We start from the raw sequence: 26,431 nt of genomic DNA on the forward strand, positions 1-26,431 counted from the left end.
TGTCCCCTCTGGGTCCCTACGTGGTCTCTTCCCGAGGCTGCCCATCCGCCTGGGTTGTGTGATTGTCAACCAGAAGCAAAGCAAAGGTCGGGGTGGGGTGGGGGGAAGGTGAGAGGGCTCCAGTGTCTTTGCACCACCCGTGGGCCGAGCCAAGGTGGGCCTGTGGTCTTGAGCACAGCTGGCCTTTGCAAATTGGCCAAGCCTTCAGAGGAAGGGCTCTCCTTGGGCTTCCCTCCCTCCCTCCCTCCCTCTCTGTCTCTCCTTCTTCCTCTTCCTACTCTTCTCTCTCTCCCTCTCCTCCTTTTTCCTGTCTTTCCTCTGCCTCTCTCCCACTCCCTGCTCCCTCCCCTCTCTCCTCCTCCTTTTCCCTCTTTCCCTCTCTCCTTTCCCCTGCCTCCTTCCCTCCCTCTGCCTGATGGGGGTCCCGTTCAGGTGTAACCTGCTTGGGCCTGGTTTTCTTATGGTGCAGGACACACAGCAAGGCCTGGGACTGGGAAACAGATTTGCCAAAGATGACGCCTTGCAGATTTCAACTTCACACACACACACACATTTCCACTTCTCTGCCCCCCCCCTTCTGTCTGTTCTTTGAAGAGGTTAGAAGCTGGAAGGCAGCGCTGTAATTACCTCTAACAGGAAAATAGCTGGTCTCGGTGCTAATGTCAGCTCTCCACTGGTTTTTCTTGGAGAGGGATCGTCCACAGGGGCATCGCAAAGCCAAGAGGGTGGCTGGGCCCTTCGTGCCCCTTGTTCCAGTTGGTGCACCCCCCCCCAAGGAGTCCCCCCTTCTCTCTCTGACAAGCTCTCCCCCAGCTAAGTCCAGCAGTGGCTTTCCAGACCAGGCCAGGAGGCAAAATCTCTGGGCACTTGTGAGGTTTTCAGGAGCTGCTTGGATTAAATGAGTTAGGGGGTCATTTTTAATTCTCCGTTTTCCCCCTGCGGATGGTCTTTGCAAGGTGGGGAAAGACTTTTATTCACAATTTTTGAATAAATTGTGGGCAGGAGACCTCGTGGCACGACAAAACCAAGGGGTACCATCCCTACTCAGCTCTGGTCCCTATGTAGGTTCTTTCCCGAGGATGGAAAGAGAGTCTGGGGTTTTTCATTGGGTTGAGTGACCCCTCCTCTCCCCAACCCAAGGCCAATCGGAGCCCCCAACTCAAATTCCCAACCGGGAGTGCTTTAGAAATGGCCAGTCCTGGATCCTCAAGGTCAGCTTCCTGCTTCGGGGTGCTTCCAAACTCGGCCGGATCGACCGCACAGGGTTGTTGTGAGGAGGGAAATGAGCAGGGAAGACAAAGATCGTTTGGGCCAGCTGCCTTCCTACAGAGAGGAAGGAAGCCAAGGCATGGGGGGGGGGCTCAAAGTAATAAGTGCCCACTGAGAACGATGCCAACTCTGAGCCTTGGGAAGGGTGCGTGGAGAATCGACCCTGCTAGTTGTCTCCCTGATAACAGGCTTGCAAAGGGCTTTTCCATTATCCTGTTGGCAACAAGGAAGAGGAGGGTCTGAGGAGGGGGCTTCCCAGCTGGTGGGCTTGCAAACCGAGCTAGTGTTGGAAAAGAGGCCCCAGCATTGTAAGGGGTCATTCTTGAGATCGTGGGATTGTCTTACACGAGAGACAGTCCCTACATTGTGTGCCTCCAAAATGGTGGCTGGCTGGGGAATTCTGGGAGTTGAAGTCCACATGGCTTCACCTTCATTAGCATGCTAGCTTATAACAAATTCTTGTGCTCTGGAATATTCTGCCCCTCCCCTTTAATGTTTTTCTTTATGTCGCTCACCTTTATTATTATTATTTTGTAAACAATCAAGCCTAAAACAGGATTAGAACTCACAGCCACCTGGCTTCTAATCTGGTGCCTGAACTGCTAGATCAGACTGGCCGGCTTTCTTAAGGAGTTAATATTGTTATTAATGTAGCTACAAAGTGGGATACGGTATCCAGTTTTATGAGCTTGTGTTAATTGTTACTTTTGACTCAACTATTGATTAGCAACCTTTGATTTGGCAATTATTGGCTGTAATGTCTGTTTCACAAGATGAGCCAGAAAAGGCTGGGCTGCTTTCATCTTCCAGGGGCCGGTTTCAAAACCCGTCCCTCCCAGTTCGCTTGTGGGCGCTCTCGCACGCGTGCCATGCTTCTGCGCATGCTCAGAAGCATCGTGGCGGGTGGGTGGAGCAGGCGAACCGATAGCAACCAATGCAGGCTTGGTCTCCCTCCGAGGGCCACACTGGGGCAATAAGTCGTGTGGGTCCGTCTTCCCCCGGAGGGGATCTGAGTCTGGCTGATAAGCCGGCACAGAGGCGTCTCTTCTGCCAGCGTCTCAAGGCTGGCATGGAAGTGGCCTTCCCTGGCCAGACAGGCGGGCAGCGAGATAGCCTTCCTTCCCCAGCAGGAGAGGAGACGGGGCTTGGATCTGAGCAGCCGGTGGGCAAGATAAGACCAGACCGGCAGAGGAAGCCCCTCCCTGTGGCCCCCCCCGGCCAGAGATCCTGGCTTGCAAGCAAAGAAGGGCCCTGAAAAAGAAAGACTTACGACCACAAGTGAGCCACGAATTTCCATCGCTAAGAGCGACATTTTTTAAAGTGATATTTGCCCCATTTTATGACCTTTCCAGCCACAGTTGTGAATCACTGCAGTTGTTAAATTGGTAAAATGGTCATTAAGTGAACCTGGCAAGGTCGCAAAAGGGGATCACGTGACCCCAGGATTCTGTGACCGTCATAAATATGAGTCAGATCCCAAGCCTCTGAATTTTGACCTCCTGTCCACGGGGTGCTGCAAAGGTCGTAAATGTGAAAAACGGCCATTTTTTCAGTGCAGGTGTAATTTTGAATGGTCATTAAATGAATTGTTGTAAGTCAAGGATTACCTGTACAATAGTCGAGGTAGTCCTCAACAAATGAAGAGAATGAAGCCCTAGATTTTCTTTGCTAAGCAAGTGGTCAACTTACCACAGTATGCTTAATACCATTCAATGATGCAAAGGCACTAAAAAAACTTGGGAACGTTTTTCACACTTATGACCGCTGCAGCATCCGCTGCAGTCACGTGATCAGAATTTGGATGTTTGGCAACTGACTCGTACTTATGACAGTTGCGATGTCCCAGAGTCATGTGATCCCCTTTTGTGACCACCTGATAAGCAACGTCAGTGGGGAAGACAGATTCCGTGTGATTAATTGAACAACTGCCATGATTCACTGAACATGTGGCAAGAAATGGCGCAGACCTCACTTAACAGCTGTTTCACTTATTTTGGGCTCAATTTTGATTGCAAGTCGAGGACTGCCTGTATGTACACGCAGCATCTTGTCTTACCAAGGTTGGCAGGCTGCGGTTGCAGTGAAACCATCCCTGCTCTTTGCAAGCCAACCACCAAACTCGGAGAGCGCCGTTCAACCGGAGTTGCATCGATTCTCTCCTGTTGGCCCCCTTTTCAATCTCCAAACTGGCCCTGGATGCCAAACACCTGCCACAATCCGAGGCTGATGGTGCGCTTGGCATTACCAGAGGTGGGGATCCTCCGATTGTGGCCAGGAATCCATTGGCATCTTGCGTGGCGCATGACCATCAGCTGCGTCTTTGGAGGCCTCGGAGGCGGCACGGCTGGACTCGGCTGCTTCGCACCTGCGCTTTCATCCCTGGTGGCATTTGCGGGTTTGATACGCTCCAACTCACAACGGAGCACGGTGGCTTTTTGGTGGGCCTGGGCAGCCTCTGCTTGGGACCGGCCTTCTCCCAGCCTCTACCTCCACAGCTGCGGCGGCCAGACGGCTCGCGATGTGCCGGATGGGCCTGCCAGACACCCGCATTATCACGGCATGTTCCCTGGCTGCACGCCTGCAGGAGCCGCAGCAGCAGCAGCCGCCAGTTTTGCAGCCGTGAGCGGAGCTGCAGATCGATAGCACCCTCATCGCTGGTCGAGCTGCCATCGAGATGGGCGGGCAGGCAGCAAAAGGGGAGAACTGGCTGGGGGGCAGCCAGGAAACGGGGTCTTTTTTCTGCACGGATACAGGCCTACGGCATTTCACTTAGTGCACCGGCACTGGAAAAAGCCCCCTCCTCGGACCCTCCTCTTCCTTGTTACCAACAGACAGAATTAAAAAAATGCTAGATTGTGCAGAAATGGATAGGTTGACATTAAAGATAAAAGATAAAGAAGATAACAGAATATTTTCAAACATGGGACTTGTTTTATCAATAGTTGGACAATAGAAGTAGAAATTAGAAACTGGAAAAATACCATATTATGTATGTCCTAGGTTCATTATATTATTATATTATATATTATATATTATATATTATATTGATATTGATATATTGACCATCATTTGTGTTGTAAATGTTGTACCTTGATGAACGTATCTTTTCTTTTATGTACCCTGAGAGCATATGCACCAAGACAAATTCCTTGTGTGTCCAATCACACTTGGCCAATAAAAAATTCTATTCTATTCTATTCTATTATTATGAAAGCAAATAGACCCAGACAATACGCTGTTCATAAAGCACTTATGCAGTAAAATAAAAATTTAAAAAAAATTTTTTTTTAAAGTGACATGATTGTTTTTAACACTTATGACCGTTGCAGCATCCCCATGGCCATTTCATCAAAATCCGGATGCTTGGCAACTGATTCATATTTATGACGGTTGCAGTGTCCCAGGGACATGCGATCCCCTTTTGTGACCTTCTGACCAGCAAAGTCAATGGGGAATTGTGGTCATAAGTTGAGGACTACCATTACAGTGAGGGAGAGGGCTGAACTGGGATAGAGGGGAAGCTGGGGGAACTCTGATCATCTACCACCACAGGTATGCTAGCTGTAGTAATGGGTGAGTATTCAGGAAACGGGGTCCCTCTTTCTCGTGGTATTAAAATAGCAAATAGAATAGAATAGAATAGAATTCTTTATTGGCCAAGTGTGATTGGACACACAAGGAATTTGTCTTGGTGCATACGCTCTCAGTGTACATAAAAGAAAAGATACCTTCATCAAGAATCATAAGGTACAACACTTACAACACTTAATGATAGTCATAGGCTACAAATTTAACACTTAATGATACAACACTTAATGATAGTCATAGGCTACAAATAAGCAATCCGGAAACAATCAATGTCAGTATAAATCGTAAGGATACAAGCAACAAAGTTACAGTCATAAATAGAAGGAGATGGGTGATGGGAACGATGAGAAGATTAATTGTAGTGCAGACTTAGTAAATAGTTTGCAAATTACTATTTAGTAAATAGTAAATCTTGCAGTGGTTAGAAGGCTGAGATTCCAAAGACAGAAAAAGGTTCTTTTTGCCGGGGATGATGGGCGCTGCAGCTGAGCAAGATCCCGAGGGCCACAGCTTCCTCATCCAGTCCTAGCCTGCCCTTGGGAGCTTTTGGGGTGCACCTCTCTTCAGCTTTAGCTAGTAAAGGAAGTCCACGATTTATGATCGCAATTGAGCCCAACGTTTCTGTTGCTAAGTTGTTCAGTGAATTTGTCCCAATTTTACGATCTTTCGTGCCACAGTGGTTTGGTGAATTACGGCGGTTGTTAAGCAAGTCACACGGTCGTTAAGTGAATCTGGCTTCCCCCATTGACTTTGCTGGTCAGAAGGTCACAAAAGGGAATCACGTGACCCTAGGACATGGCAACCGTCATAAATAGGAGTCAGTTGCCAAGAGTCTGAATTTTGATCACATGACCACGGAATGCTACCACAGTCGTAAGTGTGAAAAACGGTCCCTTCTTTCAGTGCTGTTGTAACTTTGAACCATCAGTTATAATTGAGGGTTACCTGTAGCCAGTTATTTGATTCCCTGCGGCGACTCAAGTCCATTTCCAGGAGACCCAGAGTTTTGAAAAGCCTGACAACTGAGATGCCCTCAGCATCTGGAGCAGTGGTGAAATCCAAATTTTTTTACGACCGGTTCTGTGGGCATGGCTTGCTGGGCATGGCAGGGGAAGGATACTGCAAAATCCCCATTCCCACCCCACTCCAGGGGAAGGATACTACAATCCCCATTCCCACCCCACTCTTGAGGGAAGGATATTGCAAAATCTCCATTCCCACCCCACTCTGGGGCCAGCCAGAGTGGTATTTGCCGGTTCTCCAAACTGCTCAAAATTTCCGCCGCCGGTTCTTCAGAACCTGTCAGAACCTGCTGGATTTCACCCCTGATCTGGAGGCCAGTTGGCAAGGAGACCGTTGCTTGGACTGCCAACCTGCAATCGACACCAGGAAAGCAAATAGAGATGAAATGAACAATACAGGCAAGGATCCGAAAAGAGCATCTGGCCACTCAGGATAAGAGCTGCTTGCTCGAAACGCAAATAACCCAGGAGATCAGGGGCTGCTGGACTGCTGAAGGGGGAAGATTTGGAAAGCGGGAGGGAGACCCCAGAAGAAGTATGGGCTCTTTTTGTCTGGGGATTAACTCTGCAAAATGTGGGCCGATATTTCTGGATTAACTAGCATTTTCTTTTTCCTTCCCTTCCCTTCCCTTCCTCATCTATTTGCTTCCTTCCCTTCTGCTTTCCCTTCCCTTCATTCTTCCTCCCTCCCTCCCTCCTCGAAGATAAATTCCTTGTGTGTCCAATTACACTTGGTCAATAAAGGATTCCTCCTCTTCTCTTCTCTTCTCTTCTCTTCTCTTCTCTTCTCTTCTCTTCTATTCTATTCTATTCTATTCTCTATTTTATTTTCCCTTCCCTTTTGCAACTATAAATTCCATCAGTGGGTTCTGAATCTTGCAGGCAATTCCTAAAACTGCAAATACTTAAAGTACAGCCAAGAAAAGGAGAGAGGGTTTTGGACTGTCCTTCCATGTCAGGCAACTGGAAAGCATCGTCCGAACTAGGTCCTTCAACCTTGCCAAAGAAAAGCCTTGAAATCTGCAGGGACAGTCCCGGATGTCATTGGGCTGAGGACAGAGGATTGAAAACACCAAGGCCTGGCTGGGGAGGAGGTCAGTGAAGGTCCTCTACGGTCCAGATAGTGGCCAGTCAGAGAATAAGCGGCTGACAATTTATGGAGACTGCAGCACAAAGGATGTTTGAAGAGGCCGCAACAAGCCAGCCAAGCAGCTGTAATTATCTATGATAATGGAGGACATTATTCAGTTCCGTGAGAGAGAAAGTTCAGCCATTGGCAGAGGACACAGGAGAACTTTTCAAGAAGCAAAGTCCTTTATCCATTGTTTAGCCTTAGGAGTGAGCTGGGGGTGGGGTGGGGAAACAGAAGTGATTCTTCCTGCAGAAAACCAGAATAAACAGGGAAAGAAGTGTAGCATTCACACACACACACACACACACACACACACACACACAAACACCCCTTTTGTACGTATCATATTTTCTCGTATCATGTTTGGGAATGGAAGGATAAATACGGAAAAGTTTCTGGCTTGCAAAGGTCCCTTTTTATGTGGGGCTTCTGCTCAGAACTCTGACCCTCAGTTGGGTTGCTTCAGAGACCCCGTGGGAGCCTCAAGCCTACCAGGGCAGTAACTGGGGCAGGAAGTGGGGCTGTACTTTAGATCTGACTCAGTAGACACCCCAAGAGGACCTGGCTGCCCTGAACAGCCTTTCTCTAGGATGGGAAAAGCAAACAGGTGGAAAGGGGGGAGGAGGAGGAAACCAGGGCTGGGCTGGCTCTGATTCATAGGATCCTAGGACCTCCGAGGTCTTCTAGTCCAACCCAGGGGTGAAATCCAGCAGGTTCTGACAGATTCTGGAGAACCGGTAGTGGAAATTTTGAGTAGTTCAGAGAGCCGGCAAATACCACCTCTGGCTGGCCCCAGAGTGGGGTGGGAATGGGGATTTTCCCCTGCCATGCCCACCAAGCCACGCTCACCAAGCCACACCCACAGAACCGGTAGTAAAAAAATCTGAATGTCAGCAGTAGTCCAAGCTCCTGGCCAAGATCAGAGAAACGTAAGGCTGGATGAGGCCTTGCAGCACTGGTGGGTTTCAAAAGTTTTTACTACTGGTTCTGTGGGCGTGGCTTGGTGGACATGGCATGGCTTCGTGGGCGTGGCTCGGTAGGCGTGGCTCAGTGGGCGTGGCAGGGAAAGATACTGTAAAATCTCCATTCCCCTCCCCAATCCAGGGGAAGGTTACTGCAAAATCCCCATTTCCTCCCGATCAGCTGGGACTCGGGAGGCAGAGAATGGATGGGATTTTTACTACCGGTTCTCCAAACTACTCAAAATTTCCGCTACCGGTTCTCCAGAACTGGTCAGAACCTGCTGAAACCCACCTCTGCCTTGGAGGTCTTCTAGCCCAGCCCCCTGTGCAAGGCAGGAGATCTTAACACCATCCTGGGCAAATGGTGGTCCAATCTTTTCTTGAAACTGGCCAGCAGGGATGATGGGCGTTGGAACTTGGCAGCTTTGTGGCCGCCAGGGTACTGCTCCAAACCTCAGCCCCACCCCCGAGAGCAGGGCAGGGGGGTTTCTGGGTAGGTGGGCAATTTTGAAAAGGGCTTGGGGGTCCCATTGTCAAAGGGCCGTGACAGACGTGGCCAGGCCGAAGCCCTCCTGAATGGACGGTAACCTGGCACAGCAACAAGATCTGCCTCCCCCCAAGCATCTACATAGCCCCCTACTCTTCTGGACGGGCAGCCTTCCAGAGAGGGCTGAGCATAACAGCTCCCCCCGACCCCCACCGACCCTTTTAGTCTTCTAAGGATGCCTGGGAAATGTTGCAGCAAGGCCCTGTTTCATTTCATCTCTTAGTTTTTTACTAAACATGAGTGAATTTGTCCAAATCGAGAGTGGGATGAGGCAAGGGAGGGGGCCGGGGTGGGGGAGCCCTGGAGCTTGCAGGGCCCTTGGTGGGTGACCGCCCCCCCCCTTGTCTGCCTTCGCTGGATCTTGGCCTCTCGGAAGCCCCTGATCTCATTTGGTTTGAGGCTTCTTTGCCAACAGGCAACCTTTCCTCCTTGCAAATCTCTGAGGAGAAAAGTTATTTTTAGAGATTTTTAACAGCCCTTTTTGGTGTGTTATTTATTTATTTGCTCAAGGGGGGGGGGTGTGAGAAACCGTGCTGCATTTCTTGGGGGGGGTGTTGCCTTTAAGAAGCGCTGCTGCTGCCGCCTGGCATTTCTCTGGGGATGGGCACAGAGGAACATCCCATCCCTTCCAAGTTGGCATCCTTCCCCTGTGTGTCAAGGGCACCCAGGTACTGAGCAATCTGGCCGTGATGCTTGTAAACCAGGGTTTATGTCTCTGGGATCTGGAGGCATGACTGCCAGTTGTGGCGAATCAATCAACTGTGTTTGGAAAACCAGGGCTTAAGCGTGGTATGTGAACTCAGTTACTCCACTAGGTGCAGCATGACGCCCGTGGCTCTACGTCTCTCAACCCTTGGGAAGTAGAGAGAGGGTCTCTTTCGGGAAGCTAAGGGCTCCTAGAGGCTTTGCTGAGACTGAGGAGGGGCTTTTGGGTTTTGTAGTGTGGAGGGGGCTGGCTAGCTGGCTGATGTCCAGAGTTTCTGGCGGCCTCTGAGGAACAGGGGAGTTTAGCAGAACCAGGTGCTTCTGGTCACATTCAGAAAAGGTGCCAGCTGCTGCCAACAGTTGGCAAGGCGAGTGGCTGGCCTGCCAGTTTCTTTGGAAGGGAGACAACTTTTTGGCTGCCTGGCTTAGAATATGGGTAGTCCTCCACTTACAAAATTCATTTAGTGACCATTCGAAGTTACAACGGCACTGAAAAATGTGACGTGTCAGTTCTTCCCACTTACAACCATTGCAGCATCCCCATGGTCACATGATCAAAATTCAGACGCTTGGCTACTGATTCATATTTACGACGGTTGCAGTGTCCCAGGGTCACATGATCCCCTTTTGTGACTTTCTGACAAGCCAAGTCCTGGGGGAAGCCGGGTTCATTCAATCGCAGGGATTCACTTAAGAACCATGGCAAGGAAGATGGTCAAAGCACACGGAACTAATGTCTCGCTTACCAATGGAAATTTTGCGCTCAGTTGCGGTCGTAAGTTGAGGACTAGCTACAGTTGTGCGAATGCGGATTGTGGCCTCTGGCCTTTTCCTTCAGATTGATTTGCAACCAGATTAAGTTCATTTTTAGGAGTGGGGGGGGAGGAGAAAAATGCGCAGCTTCTTAAGGGTGTTTTTTGTTTGTTTGATCTTTGCCACTGTCTCTGGGGCTGCTTTAATCTCTTTTAATGGATATATTTTTAACTTGTTCTGCTTCTTGTGCTGTAAATTACCCGGAGAACCTGGAGGCGTAAAAATACTTCAACTAGATAAATAATATAATATGAAAAATGATGAGTGGCGAAGACCTGGAATCTGATGGATGCAGGAAGTTGATTTTTTTCTGGGTGAGATTAATCCCGCCTGGTTGAAGGTTACCGGACTCTCCTGGGGGGGACATGTTTGGCCCCTGCCTTAGAGCTGTTGGGGCCCCAGAGGTCCCCGTGAAGTCAGCAGGATCCAATCTCCTATGAGGCTGCAGCTGGAAACAGCTGCAGAAAAAGGGACGGGAGACCACAGGGCTAGGAAAGGAGCCCAAAAAGAGGCTGTACCCCGAGAAGAATCAAGCCAAGGAACTGAAAGGGGACCCCAAAAAGAAGCATGAAGGAATGTGATTAGAGTGTTCCGTGTTGCTCCACCTTGGCCACGTTCAGATGTGTGGACTTTAACTCCTTTAACGTGTTTAACGTGGCCAAGGTTGAGAAATGCTGGTTCAGCCCCCAACATCTGTCTGTATCTGGTATGTTTCTCTGTGTATGCAAAGTGTCTCCTTATACCTAGGAGGAAGTGCATAAAATCCCCATGCACAGCAACCCATTCTGATTTAACAGACCTTCGGTTTTAACAGACACTATTGGTCCATTAAGTCAGAAGGTTACAGTAACTCATAGGAAGCTGATTTCTCTCCTTTGCAGAATTGGGCAATGAACTTTGGTGCTCCCACCTCTGGGATCTGAACCCTCATTGGAAGAACCATATTCCTCCCCCACCCCACTGGCTCCTTTTCAAGGAATCCAGCACAAGCAAATTAAATCTATTCTCTCCATCTCTCGCTCCTGCATCACCACCTCCAGTCTTATTGCTGATGCCAGGAATCAGGGCAGCCCCCAGCCTCTGCTTTGCCTATTACACCCTTCCCACCCCAGTCTAACCCTAATTTCTTAAACACACACACACACACACACTACGCTGCTTCTCTTTTGCCCAGTTGCTGGGCAGACTTAAATCTGGAAAAGCATTTTTGCATCTCATTCTGCCAAGAGTCGATGCCTGCGCCTTCTCCCCCCCCCCCATTCCCCCCCTTCCCTTTAAGAGGCTAGAGATGGTTGGGAGACAAGGAGAGAGAAATTGTGCTCAATTGCAAGACATGGAAATGACGCCGAGAGACACTCAGACAGGCGCGGTTGAAAAGAGAGGATGGAGACGCAGCTGCTGCTGCTGGGAAGATCGTCCCCTCCACTCTTTTAGCAACATCTGCCGAGCCTCTCTAGAGCCCAATCCGGGGACGAGTACATTGGGGGGAGAAGGCACGACCCCCGGGAAGAACCCAGCTGAGTCTGGGGAGCCCAGAAGGGGGTGAAGCCACGCAAGAGGTATCATGACTGACGTTCATCTCAGGAATAAGCAAAGTCTGGTCCAACAGTGCTCAACCTTGGCAGCTTTCAGAGGTGTGGACTTTCACTCCCAGAATTCTTTGCTTTGCTGGCTGGGGAATTCTGGGAGTGGCAGTCCACACCTCTGAAAGCTGCCAAGGTTGAGAAAGACTGACTATAGATGGATTTTTGCTCTGGCTACTTGGGAAGAAATAAACCCAATTGCGAGGCCTGGGGATATATGGGCCAGTTTAAATGCTGCCTTTTTTCTCTCCTACAGCCAGTGCCGTCTCTTGGACCCCTGGCCATGGGTGGGAAGAGCCCCCGCGGGTGACCCAGGGCCCCCACGTTAAGGCTTATGTTCTCTTAGAACAGGATTAGTGCTTCATTGGAACAATTCGGCACCTTCAGGCTGGCTGGGAGTTGGGACTCTGCACAACTGGCAGGCCAAGGACTGCAGAGGTTTCCTCTGGGCGCTTCTCTTGGGGTTCAGCTTGTGGAAGTTTCAGGGGCCCCCCCCACCCCCACCCCCACGGCAACATCCTCATTTTAGTTCAAAATGTCAGCATGGAGAATTTCAAACCTGATTTCAGTACATCAAGTAGTCCTTGACTTACAGCCATTTGTTTAGTGACTGAATGCAGCACCCCCCCAGGTCACATGATCAAATTTCAGATGCTTGGCAATGGACTCGTATTTATGACGGCTGCAGTGTCCATGGGGTCATGTGATCACCATGTCTAACCTTCCCAGTTGACTTCCAACAAGCAAAGTCAATAGAGGAAACCAGATTTGCTTAACGACCACATAATTCAGTCCTCAACTTACAACCAGAATTGAGCCCCCGCATTTCCACTGCTAAGTAAGGCACTTGTTAAGCAAGTCTCCCTTAACAACTGCCTGGCTTAACAGCTGCCTTACTTAGCAATGGAAATGCTGGCCTCAATTGTGGTCCCAAGTCAAGGATTGAATCCTGTGGTCATTAAGCGAATCTGGTTAAGTGACCGCAGGATTCTTTCCTCGACTTACGATCACAATTGAGCCCAAAATTTCCATTGCTAAGTGAGGCTGTTGTTAAGTGAATCGCATCTCATTTTACGTGACATGAGATTCAACTTGCTTAACAACTGCCTTGCTTAGCAATGGAAATGCAGGGCTCAGCTGTGGTCGTAAATCGAAGACTGCCTGTATTGCAACGCGTGGACAATCGTGGCCAAAGTTGCCATCCTTTTGGGAGGATTCTGGCCTGGGAGGGTTTGCCTGCAGCCTGAAATTCTGCGGCAGCCTCTGATGGGCTCCCTTCCAGATGTTCTGGATCAGGGAGTTCACAACTTTACGATTTGTGGATTTCAACTCCCAGAGTTCCTTTGCTGGCTGAGGAACTCTGGGAGTTGAAGTCCACAAGTCTTAAAGATGCCAAGGTTGGGGACCCCTGGTCTGGACGATGCAGGAGAGAAAGAAGCTCTCCAAACATCTGGAGCGGCCAAACCAAATTGAAGAGTGTTATCCGAAGCAAAAGTGAGTCAGTCTGTCGCGCCAAGCTATGGTTTGATCCGGCTTGTTAAGGCTGCCTTCAGGAAGGCTGAGCAGAGGTTCTGGAACCTCTGGGGAATAGTCAATCTAAATAAAGCTAGAAGTGCTAATTATTCCACGTCGGGAAGCACAGAGGGGGCACCAGGCCTCCTGCCCCGTCTGGCACCCACTTGGCATTGTTCGCGTCACCGGTGCTCATGACTCCTTCCTTCCTTGGGCCCATCTGGAGACCTGCAGCTGCGCCAGCTGTGCCGGTGCCGGTTTGAAAGATGCGAGGCCTGTGGTGCCCATCAGATTCTTGGGCAGAGGGACAGCCTGGGCTTTTGGCCTCCAGTTGGCACAAGCGGCTGTGTCACTTGGAGGCCCAGAATTGGAGCTTCATTTTGATTGGATGCTTCATTTTTGCAGACAGGTGCACAGACTCGCCACATGGGCTGGGGGGGCACAAGGTTGGCAAAGGCCCACCCTCAAGTTTAAACCCCCTTCCTGCCCCAAGAAGTCCACCAGCCACCAGGGCTCATCAGGAACACCCCTGTGCTCAGAGGACCTCCCACCACCCCACAGAGAGGGTGCCCCCACCCAGGACAGTGCTTCCTCCCTCCTCACTCTTGGTGCCCACTCGCTTCCTTTTTTCCATTGCTTCCTGCGGAGTGGGGGGGGGCTTTAAAAACAATTCCATTGCTATTTCCTCTCCGGCTTCTGCCCAATGATTGCCATCACTCCGTCAGCCCACGCGGGAGAAAACCCCGCAAGGCGCCTTTAGCGGCCACTGAGCCGGATCGTCGCGATTGGACGCCTGCCCGGGAGGAGCTGTCCAGTGCTGACCGAGGGGGGTCCTTAGAGCCATGGCTAGCCTAACCCGCTCCCAGGGACGGCAGGCACCACCTTGCCAGCCCCACCCGCTTTAGCGGAGCCCCTCCCGGCGGCTTTTCCCCGCAGGCTGCGGGGGCGAGAAGGCAGTGAGCGGCTCCGGCTTTAATCCGGAGCGTAATGAATGCGGCTCTTGTTTATCTGGGCGCCGCGCTCCCCGATTACACGGGGTGATCCCCGCTTTAAGCCTTGCACTTTTCCACTCGCTTTACGCGAAGAGTCAGCCGCTCGGTGTCTCTCTGGACTGCAGTAGCCTGGAAAACGTGCCAATCAATCCGGCGGGTCTTGACTGGGCTTTCTCTGAGAGGGGGATTTCGGGGAGGGGGGCTTGCATTCGGCTCCCTAATTCTCAGCCAGAGGCCGGCAGGTGGAGGTGCAGTCCAGCCTGAAGGGAGAGTAGTTACTGTACCTGTGGTTTGCAGAGTGCAAACTTTTCCGTCTTGGTTTATTAATTCTGCAATTTACCCAACACTTCAAATCTTCCTGATATACTGATGATCCCCCTGCCCAAATTGCACCAATCTTCGGCTTCTCCTTTGAAGGGTGCTTGACTCAGCTGTGACCCAGGGCACATTAGGGCCCATGCATGAAAACACCAAAGTGCTGCCAGCCACTGCAAAACCCTCGTTCCCCTGCCTGATGTGCCGTGTGCGTTAAAAGGGGCAGAGTTTCATTTGCGTGGTTTGTGCCTTTAAAAAGAGATGAGGTTCTTTGCAACCTTTCAACATAATTTTGAAAAGTGATTTATTTTCAAGATTTTATGGTGCCCCTTAGTGAAAACCACATTTTTTTAACTTAAAAGTTTGGCTTGGTTTAAGCATCATTTCTGGGTTTTTTTATTAGTTATTAAGTTGTTAATAGCCCTGTCGCTTGATTATTGATATATTAGGAAGACAATCAGCTGTCTTGAGGGGGCCTTCCTCTTCTCTAAGCATGGTTAAATAAACATAATGGTTACCTTACCTTGGTTTCTCCCTTCCATCCTCAGCTTTGAAAACGCCTCTCTTAATAGCCCTGGGATCTATTCTTCTAAATTTCTTCATTAGCCATACCTGGAGAACGTCAAAAACAAAATGAGCTCCCCAGAAGGGAGAAGAAGCAAATCCTTGTTAAAGCCCAATTAAAAATCCTGCTGTTTAAAAATCCTGCAAAAATACCTGATATTTAGTGCCTTCGTCCATCGCTTCTGCAAAGGAAATTATTTTTGAAAATATCACTTGATTGGGTCAGATTTCTCTTTTCTTAAAAAAAAATAATTCTCAGTGATAATCAACAGAACGACACAAAGCTCTTTAAAATTAATTCCAGATGTGGATCCCAATCAGATGGCTTTTGACACTGCTGTTTTGTACCGTCTGTAACTGTCAGGCCGTTGTCTGACTGTCTGTTGTCGGTTTGACAACTGCTTCCTAGCTGTCAGTCAGGGATGGACGCCTGGATGGCGCCCGTGTCAAGGAGGTGGCACCAGGGGCCGCTGTGTGACCTCAGGGACCTGGCCTCCAGATGAATTGTGCTTTCCATCCCATAATGCCCACCCATCTAGCTTAGTGCTTTGCTTGTGGTCAAATACCCACACAGACTGTGCAAGAAAGGTAATGGCCACTCTTGCTCTCCAGCAACTGACGGACTACAAGAAGTCCTTGACTTAGGACAACAAATGAGCCCAACATTTCTGTTGCTAAGCAAGACAGTTGTTAAGTGAGTTTTGCCCCATTTTATAACCTTTCTTGCCACAGTTATTAAGTGAATCACTGCAGTTGTTAAGTTAGTAAAACAGTTGTTAAGTGAATTTGCTGGTCAGAAGGTCGCAAAAGTGGATCACATGATCCCGGGACACTGCGACCGTCATAAATACAAGACTGTTGCCAAGTGTCCAAATTGTGATCATGTGACCATGGGGATGCGGCAGCGGTCGTAATTGTGATAAAGTCATAAATCATTTTTTTCAGTGCTGTTGTAACTTTGAATGGTCAGTAAATAAATGGTTGTAAGTTGAGGACTACCCAAATTCAGAGAGATGCTGTCTTTTTCATACAATTGCAGGTAGATGTCCTGCAGGTAGATCAGTATGTCTGTATCGGGCGTGAAAGGCCAGGCCCACAAGTGGAGGTTCAATTAAGCTACTCTATTGCTAAAAGGCTTTGCGCAGGAATCTTCTCAGTTAATGGTTAGCACCTGGTTAGAATTAAGGGCCAACAGCACTGAATGGAGGTTGGACTTAGTCCACTTGTGGCTATGTGAGGGTTCTAGGCTGATCCCTCTTTTGTCTCCGCCCCGGATCTTCCACATCTTCTCCTACAGTCTAATCCCCTTTTAAAGCCTTCCGGCGCTCTTGCGTTCCTACGGGTAGCAGCAAATTCTCTAAAATTAGGGCTAAGGACAGCTGGTTCTCATTTTATCCCAAATCCTTTGGTCAGGGCAGCCCTGGCAAGCTCTGAGACACGTGACCTGGGCAGAGAGGCAGTCGAACCACGTTTATAATCTTTTGCTCCTTAATTTTGTCCCCAGGGCCTCCCCAGGTACGGAGCGTGCCAGTATCATGGAAAAGCTTTTCTTGCCTCTTCTGATGCTTGGCACCATGGCGAAAGCTCAGCACTGCCCCGGCCGCTGCATCTGCCAGAACATCTCCCCGACGTTGACCATGCTATGTGCCAAGACGGGCCTCCTGTTTGTGCCGGCCACCATTGACCGGCGCACGGTGGAGCTGCGCCTGACGGACAACTTCATCACCGTCATCCGCCGGAAGGACTTCTCCAACATGACCAACTTGGTGCACCTCACCCTCTCGCGCAACACCATCAGCCAGATCCTGCCCTACGCCTTCGCCGACCTGCGTGCCTTACGGGCCCTCCACATGAACAGCAACCGGCTGGCCTTCCTAAAGCACGAGCACTTCCAGGGACTGACCAACCTCCGGCACCTCATCCTGGGGAACAACCAGATCAGTCACATCGAGGCCTCCTGCTTTGACGAGTTCGTCTCCACCGTGGAAGACCTGGACCTCTCCTACAACAACCTGGAGGCCCTGCCGTGGGAGGCCATCGGCCAGATGGTGAGCCTCAACACCCTCACGCTGGACCACAACCTCATTGACCACATTGCGGAGGGCACTTTCTCCCAGCTCCAGAAGCTGGTCAGGCTGGACATGACCTCCAACCGGCTGCAGAAGCTGCCTCCGGACAGCCTCTTCTTGAGGGCTGAAGTGTTGGCCAACGTCCGTGGGACTCACCCGTCCACCTTGACCATCAGCTTTGGAGGCAACCCGCTGCACTGCAACTGCGAGCTCCTCTGGTTGCGGAGGCTCACGCGGGAGGACGACCTGGAGACCTGCGCCTCCCCGGAACACCTGATGGATAAGTATTTTTGGTCGATCCCCGAGGAGGAGTTCATCTGCGAACCGCCCCTCATCACCCGCCAGTATTCCAGCAAGGCCTTCATCATGGAAGGCCAGGGGGTCAGCCTGAAGTGCAAGGCTGTGGGGGATCCGGAACCTTCCATCCATTGGATCGCGCCCGACGGCAAACTAATCCACAACACCACCCGGGCCACCGTTTACGAGAACGGCACGCTGGACATCTTCATCACCACCTTGAAGGACAACGGGATCTTCACCTGCATCGCCTCCAATGCAGCCGGGGAGGCCACTGCCCCCGTGGAAGTCTGCATCGTCCCTCTGCCCTTGCTGGTCAACAACACCGGCCACATGAAGGAGCCGGACCCAGGCTCCTCCGACATCACCACCTCCGCCAAATCGGGCTCCAACGAAACGAAGAATCACCAGGACAGGAAGATCATAGCAGCGGAACTGACCTCTACTTCCGTGGTCATCCACTGGCCATCCGAACGGCACATCCCGGGTATCCGGATGTACCAGATCCAGTATAACAGCTCCTTGGATGACTCGTTGGTCTACAGGTGAGTAAGAAGGGGCAGCCTTATAGTAAACACAGGTAGTCCTCAATTTACGACCACAATAGAGCCCAAAATGTCTGTTGCTAAGCAAGTTGTTAAGTGAATCTGGCTCCCCCCTTGGCTTGGGCTGTCAGAAGGTGGCCCAGGACACAGCAACCGTCATAAATAAGTCAGTTGCCAAGCATCTTGAGTTTGGATCACCTGACTCTGGGGATGCTGCAATGGTCGTAAGTGTGAAAAACCAAAGATACGTCCTTTTTTTCAGTGCCATGGTAACTTTGAAAGGTCACAAAGGGACGGTTGTAAGCCTCTGGGCTGTTTGGTCCTGGGTTCCTATCTCACCCCTCCCCAGCTGGACGGGGGCCGAGCCAAGTGGGATGGCGTGTTGTGTTCCTACCTGTGGGAGGCCCAGTTCTGCACCTCTTCTAGGTAAATCTCAGCCCTGCCAGGCAAAGAGGCGGCGGGGGGGGGGGGAGGAAGTTTCCGTCTGTGGTCTCAGGTGGGAGATAAAGAGAAAGAGGCGTGGAAGGGAAGGATGGGGACAAGTGTGGCTGCACGTGTAGAACTAATGAGTGTGAATTCCTGCCGGAGTCCTGCCTGGAAGGGAGAAGAGGAGGAAGCAGGGGGGCAGTTTCCAGATTTGGTGATCCTTTGTGAGGGTCCCTGTCTCAGCCCCAGAGGTGGGGAGAGAATTCCAGCTGCCAATAGCTTTGGAGGGGCTGCTGGGCGAAGCAGCTGTTTCGGGAACAACCGAGCAGTGCTGTAACCCCTCAGAGGAGGCATCCACCCACCCACCCTCCCTCCCTCCTTCTCTCTCTCTCTCTCTCTCTCTCCCTCCCTCCCTCCTTTCTGCCCTTGAAAAAAACATTCCTCACTCGCTTTCTGCAACAGAGATCAGGTCAGTCTCTGCACTCAAAGTGTCTCAACCTGGGGGGGGGGGAAGATTGCCCCCCCCCCCGAGAGCAATTGCCGATGTGGACGAGAAGCCCCTTGAGGTGCTCTGGGTTCAAGGCAACTCGGTCTGAAAAGGCTGATCTTGGGACCTCAATGATGATGGGGAAGCTTGGGTGCAAGAAGAGAAATGAGACACTTTCTCTGGCTGATGAATCATGTGGGACAATTGGCCACATGGCCCCCGTCCGCTTCACCCCAGCCCCCCAGCCCCTCCCCGTGTCCTTCCCCTTGCTCCAGGACAGAAAGTGGGGGCTGGGTCAGGTGGGACCCTTTCCTTCCTTTCTTCTCAGTCAGCTGCCCATCCCGGCTGCCAGCAGGGTAGCTGCCATCCTTGCCAAGATCAGACCCATTTGTCTTTCCTCCGTGTTGCCACTGCTCCACGTGGTTTGCCCCCCAGCCAAGCTGTGCTGTATTCCCCTCTCCCAGCCCCCACGGAAGATTGCAGCTGTTGGTTACACGATGCTGTGATTCCTGGCTAAGTGCCTCCTGCTCCCCCCTCCCCCGTTTGCTAATTGACTGCTTGGCATCCTCTCGCACAGGGGGCACCGCGGCCCACTCCCCCAACTCTCCTTCTCTTCTCCTGGATCTTGGCCTGTTGAGGCGCTGGGCATCTCTGCCAGGAGGGCGTCTGGAGCAGAAGGAGAGAAGGGAGCTCTCGGGGGGGGGGAGGATTCCTGCAAGGGATGGGGGTCTTCCTAGGAGGCAGGTGGGAAGATCTGCTTTGCTGGAAGAGTTTGTCCCAACTGGAGGGAGCCAAAGGGGACTGGACTTCAGCTCAATTCTTGGTCTCATTCTTCTAACCCACAGCAGGACTGCTTTCGAATCAGATTTATCTTATCTCGATCATCTGTCTGTCTGTCTCTGTCCATCCATCAATCTATCCACCTAACTAATCTATCATGTCTGTCTGTCTGTCTGTCTGTCTGTCTTATCTATCTATCTGTCTCACTATCATCCATCCATCCATCTATCCTACCTATCATCCATTTCTCATCTATCAAATCGATCAAATTTAGACACTGCCCACCTCACTATCCAAGTGACTCTGGGCAGTTTACAAATACAAACAATAGTAACCATACAAAAAGAAATAAGATTAAAATCAGAATTAAAACAGAGTGCAAAATAAAGGAAGACCAAAGCTAAAAGGAACGTTTTAAAAAAAACCAGAAGGAGTACCCCTAAATCCCCCCTCCAGGCCTGTTGGCCCAGCCAAGAGAGGGGTTGGATGGGCCTCATTTCTAGACAAGAAGCACAAGAGACAATGGGTAGCAGGTTCCTAGACCTTGGGAGGGGCATCTGCCAGAAGGAAGCCGAGTGACCTTCCAAGAACCAAATGGCCAGAAGCAACTGAGACCCTCCCCAATCCAGGTGCCCCCAACAGGGCTGGGGAAGATGGGAACTGTTGGGGGAGAAGGCAGACGTTGATTAAGACTGGCAGGAGACACCAAGGGATGAGTGGCACGGAGGGAGACATCTGGTGATTTAGGAGGCTTAGAACATGTGGTCGCTTCCCTCCCCTCCCATGGTCTGACTCCCCTTCTCTGCCCCACACAGGATGATTCCTTCATCCAGCAAGACCTTCTTGGTGAACGATTTGGCAGCCGGCCGGGAATATGACCTGTGCGTCTTGGCGGTCTACGACGACGGTGTAACGTCCCTCACGGCGACTCGGGTAGTGGGTTGTGTGCAATTCACCACCGAGGGGGAGAGCGCCCAGTGCCACTCGCTCCACACCCAGTTCCTGGGGGGCACCATGATCATCATCCTGGGGGGCATCATCGTGGCCTCAGTGCTGGTCTTCATCATCATCCTCATGATCCGGTACAAGGTCTACAGCGGCCAAGAGGAGCAGAAGAAGACCAAAGTCAGCAACGTCTACTCCCAGACCAATGGCAGCCACCCGCCTCAGCCCAGCGCCAGTGCGTTGCCCCACTCGGCCTCCAAAATGGGGGGGGACAAATACGAGACTCTCCAGGAGGTTGCTTCCAAGGACCCCCGGCTCGGTGGGGGGAGCAGGGGCGATGCCCCCCGTGGGCCAGATGTCCCCTTGACCGAGCCGGAGAAGAGGGCAGCTCAGATGAGCCCTGATCTCCAAACCGTGGCGGTCTTGACTTCCGAAGAAGGACAGCGGGAGGTCAGGAGGGCCGGCTCCTCGGTCTCCTTGTGCCTCCTCAGAGACCCCGGGGGGACCCCCCAGCTCCGGGCCAAACCGGGCAGCAGCGAGTTGGGGTCTTTCCCTCGTGAGCTGTCCAGGACTCGGCACCACCGCCATTCGTTCGACGGGGATTACTCGCTCTTCCAGAGTCACAGCTATCCCCGCCGCGCACGGACAAAACGACACATGTCCACCTCTCAGTTGAACTCGGAGGAATCTCCCTTGAGTCACAGGCGGGTTACTTTTGGCAGCACGGAATGGATGCTGGAAAGCACAGTCTGAGCTGGGGGGTGGGGGGGAGGCGGCACAGGGGCTGCCAGACGCACAAGCTTGAGGCGCAGCAACCGAGGAAGGAGGGGGAGGAAGACGAGAACTGGGAGGCGAATGGATCTCTTCCCTGGACAACGGCCGGTGGGCAGAATTTCGGCAGTGGTGCCTTAGCCGAGCCCCTCCCCAAAGGAAGAGCAGGCAAGGAGGGAAGTGAGCAAGAAGGGGTGGGGGTGGGGGGGTTGCAGTGCCCAGGGGGAAGGGCTGGTGGGGAGAAGCCAAGGAGAGGAACGAAGCAAACATTTCTCTTTCTGCATTAATCACTGTTCCAATGAAAAAGGCGATGATGAGCCTAGATCCAGAGAGAAAAGAGCACAAAGCAGAGGTGGCATTCAGGGGGCGGAAGGGGAAGGAGGAGGGGGGGTCGCCCCAATGCCCTGCCCAGGATCTGGTGGTGAAACCCACTCGGTTACTCTATTTATTGTATCTGGCTGGCCTAGATCAAAAAAAAAAAAAGATATGTGTTTGATGTGTTCATTATCAGAAAAGTCATTTGAACTCTCGGACCCCCCCCTCCGCTTCCTGTCCTGGTTTCCTCTTGTGGACCCCTCCCCTTTTCCCCAAACTCTGTTCCCCAGAACTCTACAAGGGTCCCTTCATTGATCTCCCCCCACCCCCGAATCCTGGTTCCCCGTCCTCTCCATCCGTCCTTTCAAATGGACCTTCTCCCCACTCCTGAATCCCCAAAGTATTTCCCAGCACAAGACCCCCTTTCTGTCTTCCATCCCCCACTCCCCATTTCACCCCGTCATCCCTGCCTCCCCATACAATGAGGTTTCTCAAGGCCCAAGTCTTCAACTATTGAACATTAGTTGTTCATCAACAACCTATACCGGCAACCCCTCCCCACTCCGGTTCCCCCCCTTGTCTACCCCTCCCAGGTTTTCCCAGCACCCCCCCAGTTCCCCCTCCCTCCATCACAGAGTGAGGCTGCTTTTTGGAGGTGATTAAAACTTTTGTGTGTGACCTGCAGCCTGTCTCATTATGTTTCTTCCTGGAGGGTGGGGTGGGGATAGGGTTCCTGGCGGGAATCTGAGATGGGGGAGGGCTGGGGGGACGACCAGATAAGGGTGCCAATGTGGCTGCAGAAAAAACTGACAAATGTTTTAATTTGAATGTAGCAAAATGATAAGGTGTGTTTTTGAATAGTCTAAACCAATATTTCTCAACTTAGGCTACTCTACGATGGTGGATTTCCCACAATTCCCCATGGCTGGCTGGCTGGCTGGCTGGCTGGGGAATTCTAGGAGTTGAAGGCTATCCGTCTTAGTTGCCAAGGTTGAGAAACACTGATATCTCTCTTTCTCTCTCTCTTTCTCTCTCATCTATCTATCTTTAATTTATCTATCTATCTTGAGCTTAACTGGATTCCAGAGGATGGTAGAGGACAGGAAGGCCCGGAGGAATGTTGTCCATGGGGTCGCGATGGGTCGGACACGACTTCGCAACTAACAACAACATCTATCTATCTATCTATCTATCTATCTATCTATCTATCTATCTATCTATCTATCTATCTATCTATCATCTCTCTATCATCTATTATCTGTCTATCTCCATCCATGCATCCATCCATCATCTCTCTATCATTTCTCTATATTTATCATCTATCTATCTATCATCTATCGATTTAATCTTTCTATTATTTATCTATCTCTCTATTATCCGTCTATTATCTCTATCCATCATCCATCATCTATCTATATTTATCATCTGTCTGTCTATCTCTGTCCATCTATCTATCTATCTATCTATCTATCTATCTATCTATCTATCTATCTATCTATCTATCTATCTCAGTCTTTCCCAATCTTGGCTGCTCTGTGATGGGTGGACTTCTGGGGAATTCTGGGAGTTGAAGTCCACCCATCATAGAGCAGCCAAGATGGGGAAACTCTGGTCTAAGCACTTGAAATAAGGCACTAACTAATTGTGGATGTGTGCAAGATAACCCTTATTTGCACATCCCATGAATGGGAGGAATGTTAGTGGAGACTATCCATCAACGTTCAGGCCATAATTACCCCAGACCCCAGACCCTGATCAAATCCAGCCTGCATGTTTTGCGGCCCCTTGACCCAGCTGTTTCCAGAAAGAAGGCTGAAGAGAAGCAGAAGATGCCTCCTTCCGATGCTCCTTCAGCCTGGTAGGGGTTTTGCAGAGCACTTCCGCAGTTCTGGGGGTCCCTGAATCTTTAAGAGGCAGTCCTGCAGCTGAAAACGATGCCTCCTGATTATTAAAATCAGAAGAGCTGCTGAATTGACTATCTCGGCTTCTCTGTAGATAGTCAATTCAGGGGTTTTTTTGATTTAAAAACTCCCCTCGCAAGTTGTTCAGAGCAGCGGCTTCGTGCACAATAAACAGGCAATAAAAAGGAGCCAAATATTTCGATATTAAGCCTTTGCAGTGCAACATTTCTGTCATTAAGCAAGGCGGTGGTTAAGTAAGTTGTGCCCAAATTTTACGACCTTTTTTTGCATTGGTTGTTAAGTGAATCACATGGTCGTTATGCGAATCCGGCTTCCCCTACATTGACTTTGCTTGTTGGAAGCCGGCTGGGAAGGTCGCAAATGATGACGGTGGGGATGCTGCAGCGGTCGTTAAGTGTGTAAAGTGGTCTGAAATCATTTTTTTCAGTGCTGTTGTAACATTAAACCGTCACTAAATGAATGGCTGTAAGTCGAGGACTACCTGTAGAGAGAATCCTTCCTGGAGAGCAGAACCCTCCCTTTCCATGGCGTCCCTCCCCTCCCTCTGCCCAGGGTCGGCTGGTTGCTTCTCTCCTCCGCATTGCTGGTGTGTGTTTGTGAGCTGCTAATTACTCTCTGGAAATTCTTGTTCCTGCTGGCTCTGCAGCTTCTCCCGTGAAATGGGCCTTCCTCCCTCCATCCCAGGGACCTGCCGGAGAGCAGAGGAGGGGAGGGCACTGCAGGAGGAGGCATCCATCCATCCGTAGAAAAAAGGGGCTTTGTGGCGGGGAGGGTCTTCGCCCTTCTGAGGGGGTCTCCTCCTGCGCCTTGTTCAGGGTTGAAGGGGTGACACAGCATCTCTCTGGGGGGGGGGAGGAATGCGGTTCAGAGGGAGGGAATTTCCTCCCTTCTGCTTTTCTCACGAATAGTGGCGAGCCCAGGAGGGGGGGTGGAGAGGGGAGGGGTCTTTGCAAGCACACAGTTGTCAACAGATGTTGCACAAAAGAAGATGGAGAGTCCTAGGAAGCTTCCAGGCCCCTCCCTCCATTCGGATTCTGGCAAACCTGCCTCAATGACCCCTCTCCCCCTGCAGCTGGTGGCCCCCTTGGGCAGGTCTGCTTCGGCCAAGAGGTGGTTCTGAAGCCCCCTGGCTGCTTGAACTGAAGACCCCCCCCTTTCTCTCAGCCTGGGTTGGCTTCTGCAGAGGCCTGCAAAGGCTTTGTATGTGTGTGTCTGCCTGTGTGTACAGTTAATTAACATCCTTTGTGAAGAGACCGGATGGAGTATTGTGGATGGTTCTGTCCTCCACTGAGCTCGGCGCAGGTAGTCCTCGACTTACAACAGTTCATTTAGTGACCGTTCTCTCTCCCCCCCCCTCTCTCTCCCCAACCCTTCTCATAGGGTTGTTGTGGTGGGGGAAATAGGAGGAGGAAAGTATGTTGGGTATATTCACTACCTTGAGCTATTTGCAAACCTAATAAAGGTGAGATGCAAATAAACATGAGTTCAACAAACAACCAAATAAGAATCGGGCCCATCTACAGCCTGATGCCTTTCAAAAACGAGAGGTGGGGAAAATCCAACACACAGCCTTGTGAGGCAGGCCTGGAGGAAAGCAGGCATGCACGGAACAGCAAGAAAATAACAAGAAGGTTCCGGATTGTCCACAACTGAAGGACAAACACTTTCCTCCTTCAAGGGTGGGATTCTTACACCACAGTTCTAGTTTGCTTCCCGTCCTGTTCCAACCTCCCCCCCCCAGCCCCTCTGGTGACCCAGCCCCGCCCCCAGGAGAGGGGGCGGGGCTAATCAATGCCTCTCCTCTGGGGGGCTTCAGGAGGGGCTCCCCGGATCTCCAGGGGCTCCCCACAAATGGCACCGGCTTCCTCAGGACGAATGGCAGGGTGGGATGGGACCCAACAAGGCACTTTGGCATTCAAATGAGCTAATTGGTATGCTAATGAGGCCCCATAATGAGCTGGTGGTGGTGGCAATTTGCTTATTGTTATGCTGATGAGCAGGCAGAAAGAGTCCCTTGTTAGAGCAATTAGCTCCTTATGGCAAAAGGCTCATTATTATGCTAATGACACCATGCGGTAATTAACTTATACCAGCAAGTTTGTTATTATAATTATTACCATGATTATTATTATTATCATTACTGTTCCTTTAGTATGCCACTTTTGGACCTTCGTTGTTGGCATGTCGGTTCATCAGGGTGGAGGGATGGGGTGAAGAAGGCCTGAAATCTGCTAAGGGCTAGGGACTCGGAGCATGTGCAGAGTGCCCTCCTTGCTGAATCGGTTAAACTCCACAGGTCTTAAAGAGCCCAAGCTTGAGAAATTGAAATTGAAGCTGTCACTTTGAATGTCTGTGGAGATTCTCAATCATGGTTGCCCCACAGGTGCTTTTTCCCAAAAGACAAATTAGGGTTGACATGACAGCCATCTTCCAGTATCTGGGGGGCTGCCCCAAAGAAGAGGGGGTGGGCCTCTTGTCCAAAGCTCCTGAAGGCAGGACAAGAAGCAACAGATGGAAACTCACCAAGGAGAGAAGCAACCTGGAACTAAGGAGAAATAGCTTTAATTGTGAGAACAATTAATTAATCAATGGAATGGCTTCCCTCCAGAGGTTGTGGGTGCTCCAAGACTGAAGAAGAGACTGGACAACAATTGGTCTGAAATGGTTTCCTGCCTGAGCTGGGGGTTGGACTAGAAGATCTCCAAGGTCCTTCCAACTCAGTTATTCTGTTATTCTTTCTGGGTGTTTTCTTTGAAAACGTTTCGCTTCTCGTCCAAGAAGTGTCTATTGAAGAAGAAGCTACAGAAACTTCTACAAAAGCTACAGTAGAAGCTTCTTGGGTGAGAAGCGAAACGTTTTCAAAGAAAACA

At 50.8% G+C, this 26,431-nt stretch overlaps 1 protein-coding gene across 1 annotated transcript in view; it reads left to right on the forward strand.

Annotated features, from left to right (window-relative positions):
• LRFN1 (leucine rich repeat and fibronectin type III domain containing 1) overlaps positions 1 to 21,413 on the forward strand; it is a 33,983-nt gene extending 12,570 nt beyond the window's left edge. The window contains exons 2-3 of the mRNA XM_058195713.1: positions 16,509 to 17,915; positions 20,424 to 21,413. Coding sequence (XP_058051696.1) covers positions 16,540 to 17,915; positions 20,424 to 21,306 — 2,259 coding nt within the window. The 5' untranslated portion in view covers positions 16,509 to 16,539 and the 3' untranslated portion in view covers positions 21,307 to 21,413. The remainder of the gene's footprint in view (positions 1 to 16,508; positions 17,916 to 20,423) is intronic.
• Positions 21,414 to 26,431: the final 5,018 nt, after the last annotated feature.

This window comes from Ahaetulla prasina, chromosome 10 (assembly GCF_028640845.1).
Source record: "Ahaetulla prasina isolate Xishuangbanna chromosome 10, ASM2864084v1, whole genome shotgun sequence".
Classification (NCBI taxonomy): Eukaryota; Metazoa; Chordata; class Lepidosauria; order Squamata; family Colubridae; genus Ahaetulla; species Ahaetulla prasina.